This window comes from Raphanus sativus, chromosome 4 (assembly GCF_000801105.2).
Source record: "Raphanus sativus cultivar WK10039 chromosome 4, ASM80110v3, whole genome shotgun sequence".
NCBI lineage: Eukaryota > Viridiplantae > Streptophyta > Magnoliopsida > Brassicales > Brassicaceae > Raphanus > Raphanus sativus.
In genome coordinates, this window is record NC_079514.1 from 3,863,458 (window position 1) to 3,879,858 (window position 16,401).

General features: G+C 41.4%; 1 protein-coding gene across 2 annotated transcripts; it reads right to left on the bottom strand.

The window, feature by feature from the left end:
• Window positions 1-6,724: 6,724 nt before the first annotated feature.
• On the bottom strand, window positions 6,725-9,755 carry LOC130511615 (proton pump-interactor 1-like). Of its 2 annotated transcripts, none has more exons than XM_057008837.1 (7): window positions 9,593-9,755; window positions 8,854-9,241; window positions 8,569-8,760; window positions 8,309-8,488; window positions 8,029-8,223; window positions 7,309-7,932; window positions 6,725-7,224 (listed from the first exon to the last, which is right to left on the bottom strand). In XM_057008837.1, the coding sequence occupies exons 2-7, from the start codon at window positions 9,205-9,207 to the stop codon at window positions 6,946-6,948; spliced, it is 1,824 nt and encodes a 607-aa protein (XP_056864817.1). In that variant the 5' UTR covers window positions 9,208-9,241; window positions 9,593-9,755; the 3' UTR covers window positions 6,725-6,945. The 2 variants fall into 2 exon arrangements, with proteins under 2 accessions (XP_056864817.1, XP_056864818.1); XM_057008838.1 differs by lacking the exon at window positions 9,593-9,755 and adding an exon at window positions 9,414-9,569.
• Window positions 9,756-16,401: the final 6,646 nt, after the last annotated feature.

Here is a 16,401-nt window from a genome sequence, read left to right on the forward strand (position 1 = left end):
AAGTCGGCATTGCTGCCAACACCGCTTTGAGTAGGATCATCTTCCCTGCTCCGGAGAGGTAACGAGACGTCCAACTATGTGATCTTTGGCGAACCCGGTCAACTAGAGCTGCAAAAATATCCCTTTTGCGGCGTCCAAAGTTTTCCGGTAATCCCAAATACTTTCCTAAGCCGCCATCGTTGGTGATGTTAAATTGTCTCCTAATTTTCCTTTTCAGTTCGCGCGGGGTCTTTGAAGAGAATGTTATCGACGATTTTTCCAGATTTATACACTGGCCCGAGGGCGCCTCATATCTTTTCAAGATTGAGATGAGGGACGAACAGCTCCTCGCATCCGTTCTACTAAAGAACATGGTGTCATCCGCAAATAGGAGATGAGTGATTGCCGGACTGTTGCGGGCCACCTTGACGCCAATAATCTCTCCTCTGGATTGTGCCTTGAGACATAAACCCGATAACACTTCCGTACAAAGGATAAAGAGATACGGTGAGAGAGGATCGCCTTGTCGGATGCCGCGGGAGGGAACAACTTGTCCTTGCGCAGAGCCATTAATCAGATATGAGTATGAGACCGAAGTTACACACTCCATGACCCAAGATATCCATATGTCATGGAAGCCAAAGCGGGACAGAACATTGCGTAGAAAGCTCCATTCGATACGGTCATAGGCTTTACTCATGTCCGTCTTTATCGCCATACTGCAACGGACCGTGGCTGCTGAGTGTTGAAGATAGTGAAGTACTTCGTGTGTGATAAGAACATTGTCAGCAATCGCACGTCCTTTTACAAAGGCAGACTGGTGGACCGAGATAAGCCCCGGAAGAAGAGGTTGCAGGCGCCTTGTGAGAATCTTTGCAATTACTTGTAATGTGTGTTGCACAAGGCTATTGGTCGATACTCTGCGATCTTGCGGGCTCGCGAGACCTTTGGTATTAAGCGCACATGCGTCTCGTTTTGACGGTGGTCCAGGGATCCCGATGCAAAGAAAGCTCGGATGTCCTTTGAGACGTCATCTCCGATTATGTCCCAGAAAGTCTGGTAGAAGCTCGCTGAGAACCCATCGGGTCCCGGAGCTTTGTCTGGGTGTATGGAGAATAAGGCTTCCTTTATTTCCAGTAGGGATGGGGAGGAGATCAATGTTTGGTTCATCTCTGCGGTAACTGATGGAGATATACTCTCCTGAACCACCAAAGAGGAATCTGACATTCGTGTTGTAAAGAGATTAGAATAATAGCTCGAGATTGATCGGACTATTTCATCTTCTTTGTATACAGCCGCTCCTGACCCGTCCTCCAGTACTGTGATGTTATTTGTCGCTCGTCTTCCTCTAGTCGAGGCATGAAAGAACCCGGTGTTGCGATCTCCACTCTGCAGCCATAAAATACGACTCCGTTGTCTCCAGTATATTCTTCCTCGCGGTAGGCTGATTCCAATAGTGATGTGAGCTTCGTGATTAGGTCTTGATCAGGACAGGAACTGGAGAGTGCTTTCTCAAGGTCTTCTTGGCCTTTCTTAATCGCCAGATTACTGTTTAAATTCTTTTCCCGAGTCCACTGTATAATGTTGTGCCTGATCCGCCCGATCTTGGAGAGGACAGATTCAAATGGTTCTTGTGACCAGTGATCTGCAACCAGCTGCCTGATTTCCGGTTTGTTTTTTTAGTCTCCTGTCAAACCGGAAAAGGCCTTTCTTCTTCTTCAAAGCCACATCGAAGTGGATGACTATAGGTCGATGATCCGATCCTTCAAACCGAAGATACTCGCTACGCCCCGCTGGAAACTGTTCAAACCAGGAACAGTTCGCCATTGCGCGGTCGAGTCGAGATTGGATGAAGTGGTTGTATCTGGTTCCTCTCCAGGAGAGGTGGTTGCCGGAGTGTTTAAGGTCCCAAAGCCCCATTTGGGAGACAAAGCTCCTAAACGAGAGAAAGGAACCTTCCCATCGAGCCGGACCCCCAACCTTCTCCGAGTTATCCAGTAGGTCGTTAAAATCACCCGTGATGAGCCATGATTCATCTCGACCTTCCCCTAGTTCCATTAGCTTTCTCCAGAAGGCAGGTCGCTCGGAGGCGACCGGATTGCCATAAATGAAAGACACAAAGCTACATATTCCATACGCCTCAATACGAGTATCAATAATATTTGGTGACGAGAATAGGATATCCACCTGTATATTATCCTTCCACGAGAGTGAGAGTCCGCCTGCTACCCCAATCGGAGGGACTGTGAAGTGATTCTTGAGCTCCGAGTTCTTGAACAGTTTGAAGAGAGCTTCATCTTGGTTCTTCGTTTCCATCAGGAACAAGACCGCTGGGGAGATTTTCTTTCGAAACTCCCTTATTCGCTGGACCGTCAAGGTAGGCCCTATCCCTTGACAGTTCCAGCTAACACATGCTAAGGAAGAGATGGTGGAGGAGGATGAAAATCCTTCCCCTTCTTCACAATTGGCGGAATGATCTTAGGTCCCTTTGGTGTACTGCGAGACACACCAGATAACCCTCCTCCAGCGACAATTGCATCAGCCATAAGCTTGCGTCGAGGAGGGTTTCTACGTGGTGAATTCTTTCGTGGTGAAGCTCTGCGTGGTGAGTTCTGTGCCTTGGTGGTTCTCCTGCGTTTCACCGCAACGCCCTGAGTTAGACTACGGGAAGTTTTCTTTGTAGGCTTTTCTCCATCAGCTTTTCGTTTGCCGGCTGCTTTAGAGAGTAAGGGCAGGTCAGCTTGTTGCGCATCTTCTTCCTCTTTATCCGATAACAGAGGTCCCAAGCGTAGGGAAACATGAATCCTGTCATCACTGAGAGTTCTGATCGGTGATCTCTCTCCAGGTCCCAATCTTCCAGAACCGAAGACATTTGAACTCGAGGGTCGAGTAATAATCATGTTGTTTCTTGGGGAGTGGGGTTCCTCCCTTGTTTGGCTATCAACAACCAGCGCTCTCTCTGAGGCAGCATTAACCTCAAGACGCTCCAGCGGTGAGATTCTTTGGGTTTGCGTCGAGAGTCTTTCTGTAGCAGGCAGACGCTCTTGGCTTAGAGTAATTTCTGAGTCCCTCCTTTCATTACTGCTAGTTCGTTGAGTGTGAACAGAGAGTCTTTCTTTTGCAGATGGACGGTCCTCCCTGTTAGTGCTATTGGTTCGAGGATCCGAGAGACGAGAGTCCAGATTCCTTTTTCTGTTTACTTCTGCAGTGGCACTTGGTGATCTTTTAGACTGCGAGCTTGCTTCTCTAGAGGGAGAGACACGAGTTTCTTTAGGTTCCTGGCTTTCGCGTACACGCCATTGAGAGGTGTGAACCGATGGGGCAGGATCATATTGGCGTTTCTGTGATGATCGATTGTCATACGATGGAGTTTTGTACTCACGCAGAGTCCTGTCATCATATCGGCGGTGGTTCTCTTCGAAGCCAGAGCTTCTGCCCGAGGTGCCTTTGGAGTAAACCTCCTGGGAAACAGGAGGTGCATCTCGAGATGCCTTGAAGTTTGTCCATCGAGCTCCTTCCCGATGGGAGGGTTGATTCTGTCGCGCATATCTCCTGTCTGCTTGTCTTCTCTTTTCTTCTTCCAGTTTCTCCAGTGTGTTCTGTTGAGAAGTGCTCGTATGGCGTCGTTCTCCATTAGTTCTTGGTGGCTTGAGATAGCAGTCATTGTCTTCATGGGAGAGGGATTTGCAGAGGAAGCAGTGTTTGTCAAGGTTCTCATACTCCAGCTCAATTTCTACAACTGCTTTGGAGGGTAGCTCAATATCCATACACATGATAAGAGGTTGGAGACCATTAATTTGTACTCTAAGGCGGGCTCTATCAACGTCCCGAGTTACTATCGGTCCCAAAGCTTCTCCGATAGCATCAATAGCGCCATCATTCCAGTAATGGAGAGGTATCCCGTGGATATTGATCCAGAAGGTGATGCGGTCTGGGAAGGAGTCAGAGACAACCGGTTCCCAACGCTGCAAGATTAACATCCATCGTTTGAAATGGAACGGTGCCTTCGAGAGAATGACCTGCATATCTTTTTCAGATTCGAAGCTAAACTGAAACAGGTTCGGTCCGAGTGGTCGCCCAGTTATTCTTCCCACTACATTCCAATGCTGGAGAAAGAAATCGACCAGAGCTCTTGTTTTCTGTATGGCGGGATTGGTGACTCTACCAATCAGAGTAAATTTGTTCTTCTCAATGAGATCCGACACATTGGATTCAGGGATTCGGATCAGCGGCTTCTTTGGTGGTCTAGGCTCTTCCTGCCATTTTCCTTTGTCTGCTCTCGAGAAACGATGAGCCATTGCAGCGGTGTGACCGTGAAAGACAGAGACTACACAGAGTAGTAGGTTTCACGGAGATGACGATTGTGTAGTAGCGGCAGAGAGAGAAAACCCGGTTGCAACAATGTAGGAAGTACCACAGACTGTGGGAAAGTTGCAGAGAGCTTTAGAAACTGAATGAGAGTTCTTCACTTTTGGAGAAATAGAGTGCTGATGCTGCGCAATTGACCGAAGTGGTTCGCCATGGTGGGAATCGTCGGAAGCAGGAGGTTCTGACGGTGAAGAAGGCCGGCGACGGCTGTCCCTCCGACTAGGTCGGGGGATGAACCCGGAGGATAATGCGCAGAGAGGTCTATTATCCGGGGGTCAATCCCAAAAGGGAATGGTTTTTGAAAAAAGAAGAGCAGACGTTGGTGGAAGTTAACTCAAAAAGGAAGGTCAACTTTGCTTGCAGTGAAGAGTCTCGGGGTTAAAGACCGTTCTCTACCTTCGTGCCTGGGAGAGAAAAAGTACGTCACCTAATCTAATTGGTTGGTGTACGTACGGGGAAATTTTTAAGAGTAGAAATATACAAAAATGCAAAATTACTGAAACTGAACATATATATACTCATACATACACACATTATATACTGAACACATACACACACATATACTGAACACATACACACATATACTGAGAGTGTGCAAAATTAAATATATCTTATTTAAATATAAACTTAAATAACAGTTAAATATTAAATGCAAAATTCGTGTATTTAATATAGGAGAGTATTTCGGGATCATTAATTTTTTGAATGATTCTATAATTACCAAATGCTTGAATTCTTTCCTTTTTGGCAAACTTAAATGCTTGAATTCTTTTGGATAACGATTGGTTCCTTTTTTTTTATGGTCGATTTTAATTAATTATGTTAAATTAAAAAAAGATAGTGGCAGTTTCTGGTAAATAACTTCAAAACTCAAGGACAAAAATCTATTAGGTATTTTGCTTTAATAGTATAGATAATTAAACTTACGGATGCTGAATAATTTCATTGCGCAAAAATTGTCTTACGGATAATTAGCAAATAATTGAAACTAGCAGATTTCTTTTAGCAAAAAAACAAATTGTGAAGCTAAGAATTAGTTCACAATCTTAATTTGATGATTGCAAAAAGCAAAAGGTAGTTTAATTACAGTAAACTCAGTTATCTGAAACCGTAAGGAAAGTTATTGTGAATGATACCAAAGCATTTAAAGACGATAGCTAAGTTTCCAAGGCCATTAGAAGTAACACGTAACAACTAGCCATTGTATCATCGCAAGTGTAGCCCCCACGATGATGTAAACATGTTTCGAACGCTACGAATCGGCCAAGTGTTATTAAAGGACACAATGACCACTGATACGCATTGTCTCTCTCTTGGACCCACCAATCACCAAGTTCCCTCTCAAACATCTTTCGATACATGGAGCACAAAGATTGAACAAAAGTCATTTGTTTAAAATATTGTCCAGATTTGTTATGAGACTAAGCTTGTATAAAGAACCACCAGTACCTTCTTTCATTCACCTGTTTAACGATAATGTTCTTTCCTGATACTAGCTTAGTAAACCCCCATTTAGGAAAGACAGTTGAATCAAAGTTGTAAAAAACAGTCCTTAAACACACAAATATTCCAACATATTAGTTTAAGGGAATCATCTCTAGTCAAATCCTAAACTTGCAACCTTCTTTTTTTCTAATTGAATGTTAAATTTAATTCAAAAAGAAAAAAACTGTTACAATTATGTGTGTCCTTTCTTATGATTCTCTATACAAATTTTTCCTTAAGAACTTAATAAAAAAAAAATTCCTTCACTTTACTTCCTTCTTCATCCTTTAGTTTTGTCTAGTTGAAAACCAGAACCGTAAACCCCCTTCTAGACTCATGTCCTTCTTTTGAATGATTGAGAATTTATCTCATTGTCTTGTCAATCAGTTTTGCAATTAGAGCTGGTGGTGAGGCAGCTTCACTCTTCCTTCTTCTATTTCTCTCGTCAAATACTATGCATAGAGACTTGAAGCAAATATCTAAAAGTAAAGAGGAAGAGCTTGTCTTGATTTTCATCGGTGATGATTCTTTTTATTTCCATTCAGCTTGTTGCATACTGATCATTCAGAACTCCTTTTGCCAGAGCTACCCAAACTTGCAACCTTACATGTTAGTGAAATTGAATACTTTCAATAGTTACCATAAAACAAATATGTGGCTAGTAGGTAACAAGAAGTCAGAGTTTATGATCTATGAACATTATGTTAGCGTTCATTCCTGCTACTAGCTTAGACAGTCTCATGTAGCCATGGACTCTGCGTTGCAACAACACAATGCATGTAGAATGGAAGATCTATATCTAATTGCATCTTTGCAAAAGTTAAGGTTTTTTTGTATTCAAAAAAGTTCAAACTCATTAGTCATGATAATTAACACTATCAGAGCTATAAAATGTAACAAAAACTGTTTTCATACTTCAAAGTTAAAAGCCCTCAACAACAAAAGAGAAAAGAACAAAGAAGTGAAATGTGAAAGTACTTATAAAGGGAGGAGTCGCTACTCTGTATGTAAAGGAGGTATAAGCTTAAAGAGTCTCATCCTCAAAAAGAAGCTTTTAAAGATTATCCCAAACTACAACAAAACGCAGGCCTCGCTTGATCACTACGTTTTCATCTAGAGAACGTAGTAGTAACCCAAGAAAAGAAGCATCAGTGCCACAAGAGCGGCTGGGGCAGCATAAATCCAGTAGTTAGTCGCCTTCTTACGCTTGAGGATAGCTCTCGGGAGTGTTTCTGGTCCTCCTCTAGTGCGGATCCTGTTCCTCACTTGTTTCTCCTTTTGTGGTTTCTCCTCCACTGGTGCTTCAATCTCCTCCTTCTCAGCCTCAGAAGCTTCTGGAACTTCCTCAGATACAGCCTCGCCTCCGTTCTTCTTGGCCTTCTTCTCTCTCTCCTGCAAGATTGAGAGTTATTAGAATGGAAAGAGAGAGCATTGATATACTACAGAAGAAGAAGAAGAAGAAGAAAGTGTAGTTACCTTTTTCTCTTTCTTCTCAGCTTCCAGTTGAGCTCTTTTAGCAGCTTTAGCAGCAGCTTTCTCTGTCAGCTTCTTTTTCCTTTCCATGGCTTGCTTGGCTTTAGCAATCTCCTCTTGCTTTCTCATCTCTCTCAACGCCGCTTCATCTACCTTTTTCTCCTCCTGCGGCTTTCCAAGACCATAAACTTCATCATCCTCTTCATCAGCAGCAACAACATTCTTTACTTTCGCTGCATCTTTAGCTTTCTTCTCAGTCTTCTGAACAGTAGCTTCTGGTTTAGGTGCAGAAACTGGCTCCTCCTTTGGCTGCTGCTGCTTTGCCTTAGCTTTAGGGACAACCTCAGTTTGAGAAGGTGCTGCCGCCTTTGATTGCGGTGCCTCTGGAGCAATCAGAGGCTTCTCCTCAGGGTTCCTCATCCTTCCATCTCGGCTAAGCTGCCTAGCATCAAGCGATGGCAAGAGTCTCTTCTCGTAATCCTCTCTGAAATTCTTCTTACTGCACCAGAGGGAGATGAATTTCTCAACCTCTGCATTGGAGAGCGCCTCGAGCTCCTCTATGTTCTTCTGTGCAGCCAAGTCTCTAGCTTTGTTCAACACATTACGCCCTTGGTAAAATCCAGAGTTCTGTATCAACACATACAAAAAGTGTTTTCAATATTTGCACAAAACCATTCTCCTTTCACAAGAACATGTTCAAAAGTATGTGTCTTTGTATCATACCGTCTCATCTCTTTGCTTCCTAAGCTCACGAATGTTTGAGTAAGCTTTGTCCCTCTTTTCAGTCACAGTCTTCAGCTCAGTCTCCAGGACCTGAATCTCGTCTTTCGCTGCTTTCACCTTCTCACTCAGCTGATTAATCCTTGCTGAAATTGCCTGCCTCTCCTTCTTCACTCCATCCAAGCCAGCACCCATTGCCTGCAAGAAAAGCATCACAAAAACACATATGAAACAACTTCTACACACTTAAAACTTCAAAGTAACCAACCACGAGTTCTCTTACCTTGACTTGACCTTGGATATCATCTTTATGACCCATAGATTCTTTGATCTTAGCTCTCAAAGCCTCATTAGCAATAACCTTGTCTCTCGTCCCTTCAAGCAGCCTGATCTCTTTGAGAAGCTGCTTCTCCTCGGTCAAAGGAATGCTTTCATGTTGAATACGATACTGGTAGCTGTATATCTACATTATTCCACAAACCCCAAACCAAATGAGAATGAATGCTACAGAACAGGTGAAAATAAAAAAGTACAGATTGTTACCATATTATTCAACTCTTCCTCTGAAGAACAGATAGCAGGCCCACGAGCATTCCCACCATCATTCCCCCTCAGCTTCCCCAGAGCTTGCTGCAACGGCTCCATCTCCTTTCTCTTCTCATCAAACTTGGTGTTGAACCCTTGACGCTCCGTCTTCAACGGGTCCAACAGGTCAAACAACTCAGATCTCTCCGCCTATTGCATCAAAAAAGAAACTCCCAAAAAGTCAAACCCTACAGACACCATTCAATCAGAGAGTTCCAAAAAAAAAAACAAAAAGTCTTTTACCCTCTTAGCTTTCAACTGCTCGAAAACAGCACTCCGGGCCTTGTTCAGCTTCTCAAGCTCCTTATCAGCTACATCGAGCTTAGCTTTGATCTTGGGATCGTCGAAATGACGGTACTTGACAAAGTAGAAAGACCGAATCTGCTTCGCCGCGGGCCACTCTTCCGCCGCGTCCTTTGGCACATCAGAGATCAACACATTCTTCTTCTCTTCGGCTTTCTTCGGCGCCTGCTCGCCGTTTGAGCCGAACTTGATGGCGGCGCCCTTATCCGCCTTCCCGTTCGTCTCGGGCTTTCCTTCGAAAGGAGCCGGAGCTACCTCGAATCCACCGGCGGACTTTACAACCTCAACACCCATCTTCTCGAAACAGAGCAAATCAAAACAGAGGATCCTGATCCAAACATCGATACGTCAGTGGATCGCAACTAGAAAGGATTAAACTTTAAGGATCTAATTCAATATCAAATGCATATATATACAGACAAGATCAGTTCGGGGGAAAAAGACAAAACATACGAACAGCAGATTCGAAATGTACAGACAGAACAGGGGAAAGATCAAACCTTTAAAAGGCAGAGTCAACGGAAAACAATTGTCGGAAGTCAAATTAGAGACGATCAAAAATGATTCAGAAGAGATTAAAAAAGCAGCAATAATCGAAAAGCAAATCAAAGTCAATATAGATTGTTAATCACACAAGTTTTCAATTAGAGAGAGAGATAGAAGGAAATGAAGGGGTTACCGTGAAAGGGGAGAGAAGTGGAGATCTGAGGAAGAGGAAGAAGAAGAAGGAGAGGGAGATCAACTTTTGTGGTGGTCAGATCTCAAATCTAAATATATCTTCGATTTTTAGAAAAGCCCACGAATTGCCTCTCTTTCTCTCTCCCATTAAAGTCAGATATATTTTACCAAAGTGGGTAAATATTTACTCTCTCTATCTACTGATTTTTTTTAACCCTGATTTGGGTCTTTCCTGGTTTCCTTCCTACTTGTTTTGTTCATATACATGTCTATAATCTTTTATTTAAAAACATTGATTATATTCGTAAATTGATTTTGAGAATTGCAAGATTTTTTTTTTTGTTAAATCTTGGATACAAAACTGTAGAGCTGTAGAGCCCATGACCTTTTTGTAACTAACAACTTTCAAACGTGACGGAAATACAAGACACATGCTTTTAAATGATCAAACTTGCTAATTGCAAGCATGGAGAGGTGTGTGTGTGTGTGGTGGTCACGGGTCTTGCGGCTAAAGAGTTTTTTTTTTACTAAACCGAAAGAGATTTGTAAGAGTTAAAAGATCATTGCGGGATTTGTAACTAGTAGGATCACTGTAATCGGTATAGAATAAAATAGTGTGGATAACAATATTCGATCAAAACCAACTAACTAACTAATATAGAATCTTAGTTAACATCAAACTAGTTTGTTGGTAACCACATTTATAAAAATAGTGCTTGGAATTTTTTTATCTTCAAGACTTTATTATGTGGTATTTCATTTCATTCATGTGTCCAACAAATTATCATGTTTTTTTCATTTCATTATAATTTATAAGCCAAGGGTGGGCAAGGTGGTAGATACACCAAAGAATGAAACAATCTGTTACCATCTCTATCCGTCGAGTTTACTCATTGGTTTAGACGGTGATTAGTAATTAACAAAATATTAAGATTCATCGTTTAGTAAACATGGAAAGTTAACGAAATACTGAAAGAGTACGTTTTCTTAGTTGAGAACCATTCTTAATAAGAAGACAAAAGTTGTTCAAGGTAAAAAATCAAAAAATCAAAGAGGACAAAAAGTGGGAATAGGTGGAGAAGAAAGAAACAGTTGTTAGGTTGTGTTGAAAACGTGGGGGAAGTCTTCTTTGACGTTAAAAGTCTCGTGGTTACAGCTGTTCACTTGTCAGAGACACACGTCTTCTCCTCTCTCTCTTTGTTTCCGCTTCACATATCAAGTCATGCGTATTAAGATTCTTTGCATCGTACTCTTCTTACACGAGCTGAAGTTCAGACGTAAGCTGAAATTCCTCAAATACCCTCCTAGCTGCTTTTACTCAATATTGTCAGCACGAACACGTGACGTGAACAAGAATGCCTGAGTGGCGGAGCCACGTTCAATAGGATGGGTTCACTGACCCCAACAAAAATTTAAATTTGGTGTAAATTACAAAGGTCCATTGTATATGCCCCCAATCTGAAATACTTTTTACCCTCAGTTTAAGCTCACTGACCCCCATAAGAATATTTCTTGCCTCCGCCATGCCTCTAAGATAAAGAGTAAAGAGAGATGCAAAACTCTTTTATTTTTTTGGTGTAGTGTAATAAGCCTCAACTTTCTGAATACTGTTCTTAATATAAATATAGAAAACGAAGATTTGGAGTGTCTTTGTGTGTTTAATAGAAATACACATTTTAAGTTTTAGGGAGGCAATTCCTCTCATGCCCCTATATCTCACTCTTCAATCTTTATTAGATAGTTTTTTTTTTAATTTTATATGTCTAACGAAAAATCATAAAATTAAATCGGAAACGTGAATATTTTTTATTTGATTTATAGAATTTGATAAAAATATTTCAAAAATAAAAAAAAAACTGTTTTTTCATATTTTCACGAAAATCAATTAAATAGGATTAAAAACGTTTTTAAAATATTTTTTTCAAATTTGAAAGGTATAGAAGTTAAATACTTGTCCATGGGTTCACTAATCTATGGGGGGTTAGGGTTTAGTTTTGAAGAGGGGAAAAAGATTTGATTAGGGATTTAATGTTTTGATCAAAAATAGAATTATGAAAAAGGGGTATAGAAGACTAAGGGAGCCTATAGGAAATTGTGCGTAGAGAAATAGGAGTACATGAAAAGTTGACTCAGTTTTGGGTACAAAACTGGATTTCATTTCATAACTCCGTCAAACTTGACGTAGAGAAAATACATCGGTCTAAGCCACACCAGACAGGTTTAGTCTAAAATCTATTTTACCTAAACACGCTTAACCGGTTTCTTAATATGGCTGAGGTACAATCCATAGTTTCTTGAATATGTTCATTCATCGGAAGCTAACGCAGCTTGTTTCAAACAATCCCGCATGATCTCTCCAAGTATGGAACAAGCATCCACGCATAGATGCATTGCCTGCAAAATTTTGAAACTTGTTTGGTTAACCATGTCTAACACGCTCCTATCATCCAATTGGTTCATAATTAAGTGCTAAGGTATGAACACGCTACAATCTAATTTGTGCTATAACTGACCTCATGTCATGTGCTTCTAGACAAAGGAAACAATTAGATGAAGTCAATGGCAAGAAACGAAAGACCGTTGTCTCTAAGAAGCAATAAAAGGAGATGAGGTATTATTGGAGGGCATACCTCGTTGATATTAGGCCTTGTCCATTCACCAGTGATGGTCAGATGAGTAACTTCACAACGAGATGGCATGCATGTCATCATCAAGCTTCCATTTTCACATCCTTCCTCTTCTCTAACCGGGTCAATCATAAGGATTTTACCTATGCAAGATTTTCAAAACCGCAGCAGGCATTTTTATTTTCAAAGTCAGTGTTTTCAGAATAAAGAATCAGGAGATCAACAGTAGCTTTATATGTCTCTCAAAGCTCGACCACATGGCAATCTTGTTTATTTCAAATTATGTGTTACTTTCTTCATCAAACGCTAATGAGCTTAAGAGATAGTGCAGAGGAATAAGTGCAACTTGTTTGTAACATGAAGATACCACTGAAACAGCTGTGATAAGGTCATAAACCATAATCCCAGCATCCGGTATAGCAAGACTGGCACATGATTATCACAACGGAGTGGTCGCCTATAGTGAATATGAACACAAGTTAATAAAACGTTCTCTTTGTTTTATTAATCTTCCTTTGCTTTCTTACACTTTTCTTTTCTTGAGATCTTCTTACACTTTTGATCTCTATATATAGGTAATAGAAACTACTTGACTTATCCTATTACAATTGAATCTAGGAATCTTTATCTTTATCCTAAACCTATCTTTACTTTAGAATAACTTGTTTCTTAAGTTATCTCTTGAAGCTTATCCAACATTCTCCCTCTTAAGCTTCAAACCATCTTCTAGGAAATCTTGAACTTGAATCATCTCTCGCATTTCTTTAAACTTGTTCTTTGCTAGAGCTTTTGTTAAAATGTCTGCCTTTTGTCTTGATCCGGGTATGTGTTCAACGTCAATGAGATTGCGTTCAACACACTCTCTAATGAAGTGAAACCTCTTGTGGATGTGTTTGCTTCTTCGGTGAAGAACCGGATTCTTAGCCAGTGATATAGCCGATTTGTTGTCGACCAAGATCATTGTCTTCTCCATCTCTTTTCCTGTTACTTCACTTAACAAGTCTTGTAGCCAGATAGCTTGTTTAGCTGCTTCCGTTGCAGCCATGAATTCGGCTTCGCAGGATGACAAAGCTACCGTGTCTTGTTTCTGAGAGCACCATGTTATTGGTGTTTCTCCTAAGCAAAATAAGTAACCTGTAGTACTCCTACCATCATCCGGATCCGTGTTGTGACTGCTGTCACTAAAGCCTACAAGCTTCTGTGTTCTTCCTCGCTTGAACTCAAGACCGTGCCCGAGAGTTCCTTGTAGATAACGCAATACTTGCTTCAAGGCGTTTCCGTGTGACTCTCTTGGTGACTGCATGTACCTGCTTAGAATCCCAACTGAGAATGCCATGTCAGGTCTAGTATGCATCAGATACCTTAAACATCCAATCCTTCTTCGATATTGAGTAGCGTCAACTTCCGGTTCTTCCATTGCCTTGGATAGTTGTAAGCCGAACTCCATTGGAATGCTGTTTGGATTACAGTCGGCCAAACCTGCTTCCTCTAGTATACGCCTTGCGTATGCTTCTTGTTTAATGATGATTCCAGTTGAACTTTGCTTTACTTCAATACCTAGATAATAGGTTAATAACCCGAGATCAGACATCTCAAACTGTTTTGACATTGAAGCTTTGAACTCCTTGATTATCTTGGTAGAGTTTCCTGTAACAAAAAGGTCATCAACATAGATGGCGATGATGAGTAGCTCGTCTCTTTCTTCTCTTCTGTATACCGAACTCTCCTTTGCACACCTTTTAAACCTTAGCTTCTTAAGTATCTGATCGAGCTTAGTATTCCAAGCGCGAGGAGCTTGCCTTAGTCCATATAATGCCTTAGAGAGTTTGAAAACTTTCTCTTCTTCTCCCTCTTTTTCAAATCCCTCAGGCTGACTAACATAGACATCTTCGTTTAGCTCTCCGTGCAAGAATGCCGTTTTGACGTCCAAGTGGTGAATCTCCCAGTTGTTTGCAGATGCTAAACTGACTAGAAGTCGGATTGTCTCTAAGCGAGCTACTGGAGCGAACACTTCTTCAAAGTCTATTCCGTGTTCTTGCACATATCCTTTCGCTACTAGTCTCGCTTTGAATTTGTTGATTGTTCCATCCGCATTCCTCTTGATCTTAAAAATCCACTTTAGACCGATGACTTTAACTCCTTGAGGTTTATCTACCAATGTCCATGTCTTATTCTTATTGATAGAATCTATCTCATCCTTACATGCTCTTGTCCAACGAACATGTTTCTTTGCTTCTCGATATGTTGCTGGTTCGTCATTGATGGAGAGTAGGAGTAGTTCACACTCGATCTTGGCAAGTAGTAAGTAGTCGTCTAGATAACTCGGAGTCTTCGTCTGTCGCGTTGATCTCCTTGGTTCATTGTTCTCACTTTCATCTACCGGCTCTGTTTCGTGTTGCTCTGTTTCGAGCTGTTCTGTTTCGTTTTGCTCTGTTTCATGTTGCTCTGTTTCAGCTTCGGTTTGAGCCTCTGTATTTTCTTCCTGTGAGATAATGAATGGACCCTTTCCTTTGTTTATACTAGTTCCCCACGTCATGTGAAACATACCAGAATCTTCTTGCTTTCCTCTATTCCAGTTCCAATGTTTCTCCTCATCAAACTTCACATCGCGGCTTACTATTATTTTCTTGGTGCTTGGATTGTATAAACGGTAAGCTTTCGATCCGGGTTCAATACCTAGATGAACAAGACATTGTGATCTATCGTCGAGCTTCCTTAGTAGAACTGAATCGATCTTCGCGTAAGCTAAGCAACCAAAAACTCTTATATGTCCGATACTTGGCTTTCTTCCCTTTAGACATTCATAAGGAGTTTGATTTTTCAAAACTCTAGTAGGAACCCGGTTGATCAAGTACGTTGCGTGTCGAACTGCTTCACCCCACATATAGTTGGGTACTTTCATAGCTTTCAACATACTTCTCGTCATCTCCATTAAAGTTCGGTTTCTCCTCTCAACAACACCGTTTTGTTGAGGGGTGTATGGTGCTGTTAAGTGTCTTCTGATGCCATTGTCACTGCAAAACTGAGAGAAGTCTCTTGAAGTAAACTCCCCTCCCCGGTCTGTTCTGAGTGTTATAATAGCTTTGTTTACTTCTTTCTCCACGAGTGCTTTGAAGGTCTTAAATTTCTCAAAAGCTTCTCCTTTCTCTTTGAGTAATATAGACCACATGAATCTCGTGTTGTCATCTATAATGACAAATATATATCTGTTTTGCCCCAAGGTTGCTGGAGTGATTGGCCCACAGAGATCGGCGTGTAACAACTCTAAGACTTGCTTTGATCTGTACTGAGTTGCAGAGGGAAAGCTGTGTCTTGTCTGTTTACCAACTAGACAAGAATCACACAACTGTTTTACTTCGCTGATATCTGGTAAGCCTAAAACCATCTCCTGTGTTGCCATACTTCGTATCGTCTTGAAGCTAATATGTCCGAGACGAGCGTGCCATCTCCACGGTTCTTCACTTATCTTTGAGAGAAGACAAGTAGGTTTACCTACTTTGAGAGATATCTTGTAGAGTCGATTAGCTGATCTTAGTACTTTCACTAATAGTCTCCCGTTTGGATCTCTTAAAGTCAAGTAATTGTCTTTCATCCTTACATCGCAACCTTGTTCAGTGGCTTGACCGAGACTTAGTATGTTACTTCTTAGGTCTGGTATGTAGTATACATCCGTAAGAAGCTTCTGTTCTCTTGTCTTTGCTTCAAAGAGAATTGATCCTTTACCTTCTATCTTCACACATGAACCGTCTCCAAACTTTACTTTGCCTTTTATATTTTCGTTGAGTTCTGAGAAGTAGGACTTCTCTCCTGTCATATGATTGCTAGCTCCGTTGTCAAGGAACCAACTCTTATCATCAGTCTTGCTTGGTTTAAGTGTTTTAGGCATTACCTTTTCTTCATTCAGATACACTAGTTCGTGTAAGTAAAGTGCTACTTCTGCTGCTTCTGTCTCAGTCTTGTTAAGCTCCTGATCATCCTTCTTCTCGGTGCAAACAGATGCGAAGTGACCTTTCTTATGACAATTAAAACATTCAATCTGTGAGTAGTCTCTTTTCTCCTTTTTCTCGTATGAGTTGCTGCTTCTGCCTCGCCCTCTTCCTCTTCCTTCTCTGCCACGACCTCTGTTTCCTCCTCGTCCTCTCCCTCTGTTTCCATGATCAGAGTAGAGAAGATTCCCTTGCTC

Excerpts from the sequence above, each read along its gene's own strand:
- LOC130511615 (XM_057008837.1), bottom strand. The coding sequence starts at position 9,207 with ATGGGTGTTGAGGTTGTAAAGTCCGCCGGTGGATTCGAGGTAGCTCCG. Across the intron at positions 8,761-8,853 it reads AGCAGTTGAAAGCTAAGAGG|GCGGAGAGATCTGAGTTGTT; the intron begins GTAAAAGACTTT and ends TTGATGCAATAG. Across the intron at positions 8,224-8,308 it reads ATATCCAAGGTCAAGTCAAG|GCAATGGGTGCTGGCTTGGA; the intron begins GTAAGAGAACTC and ends CTTTTCTTGCAG.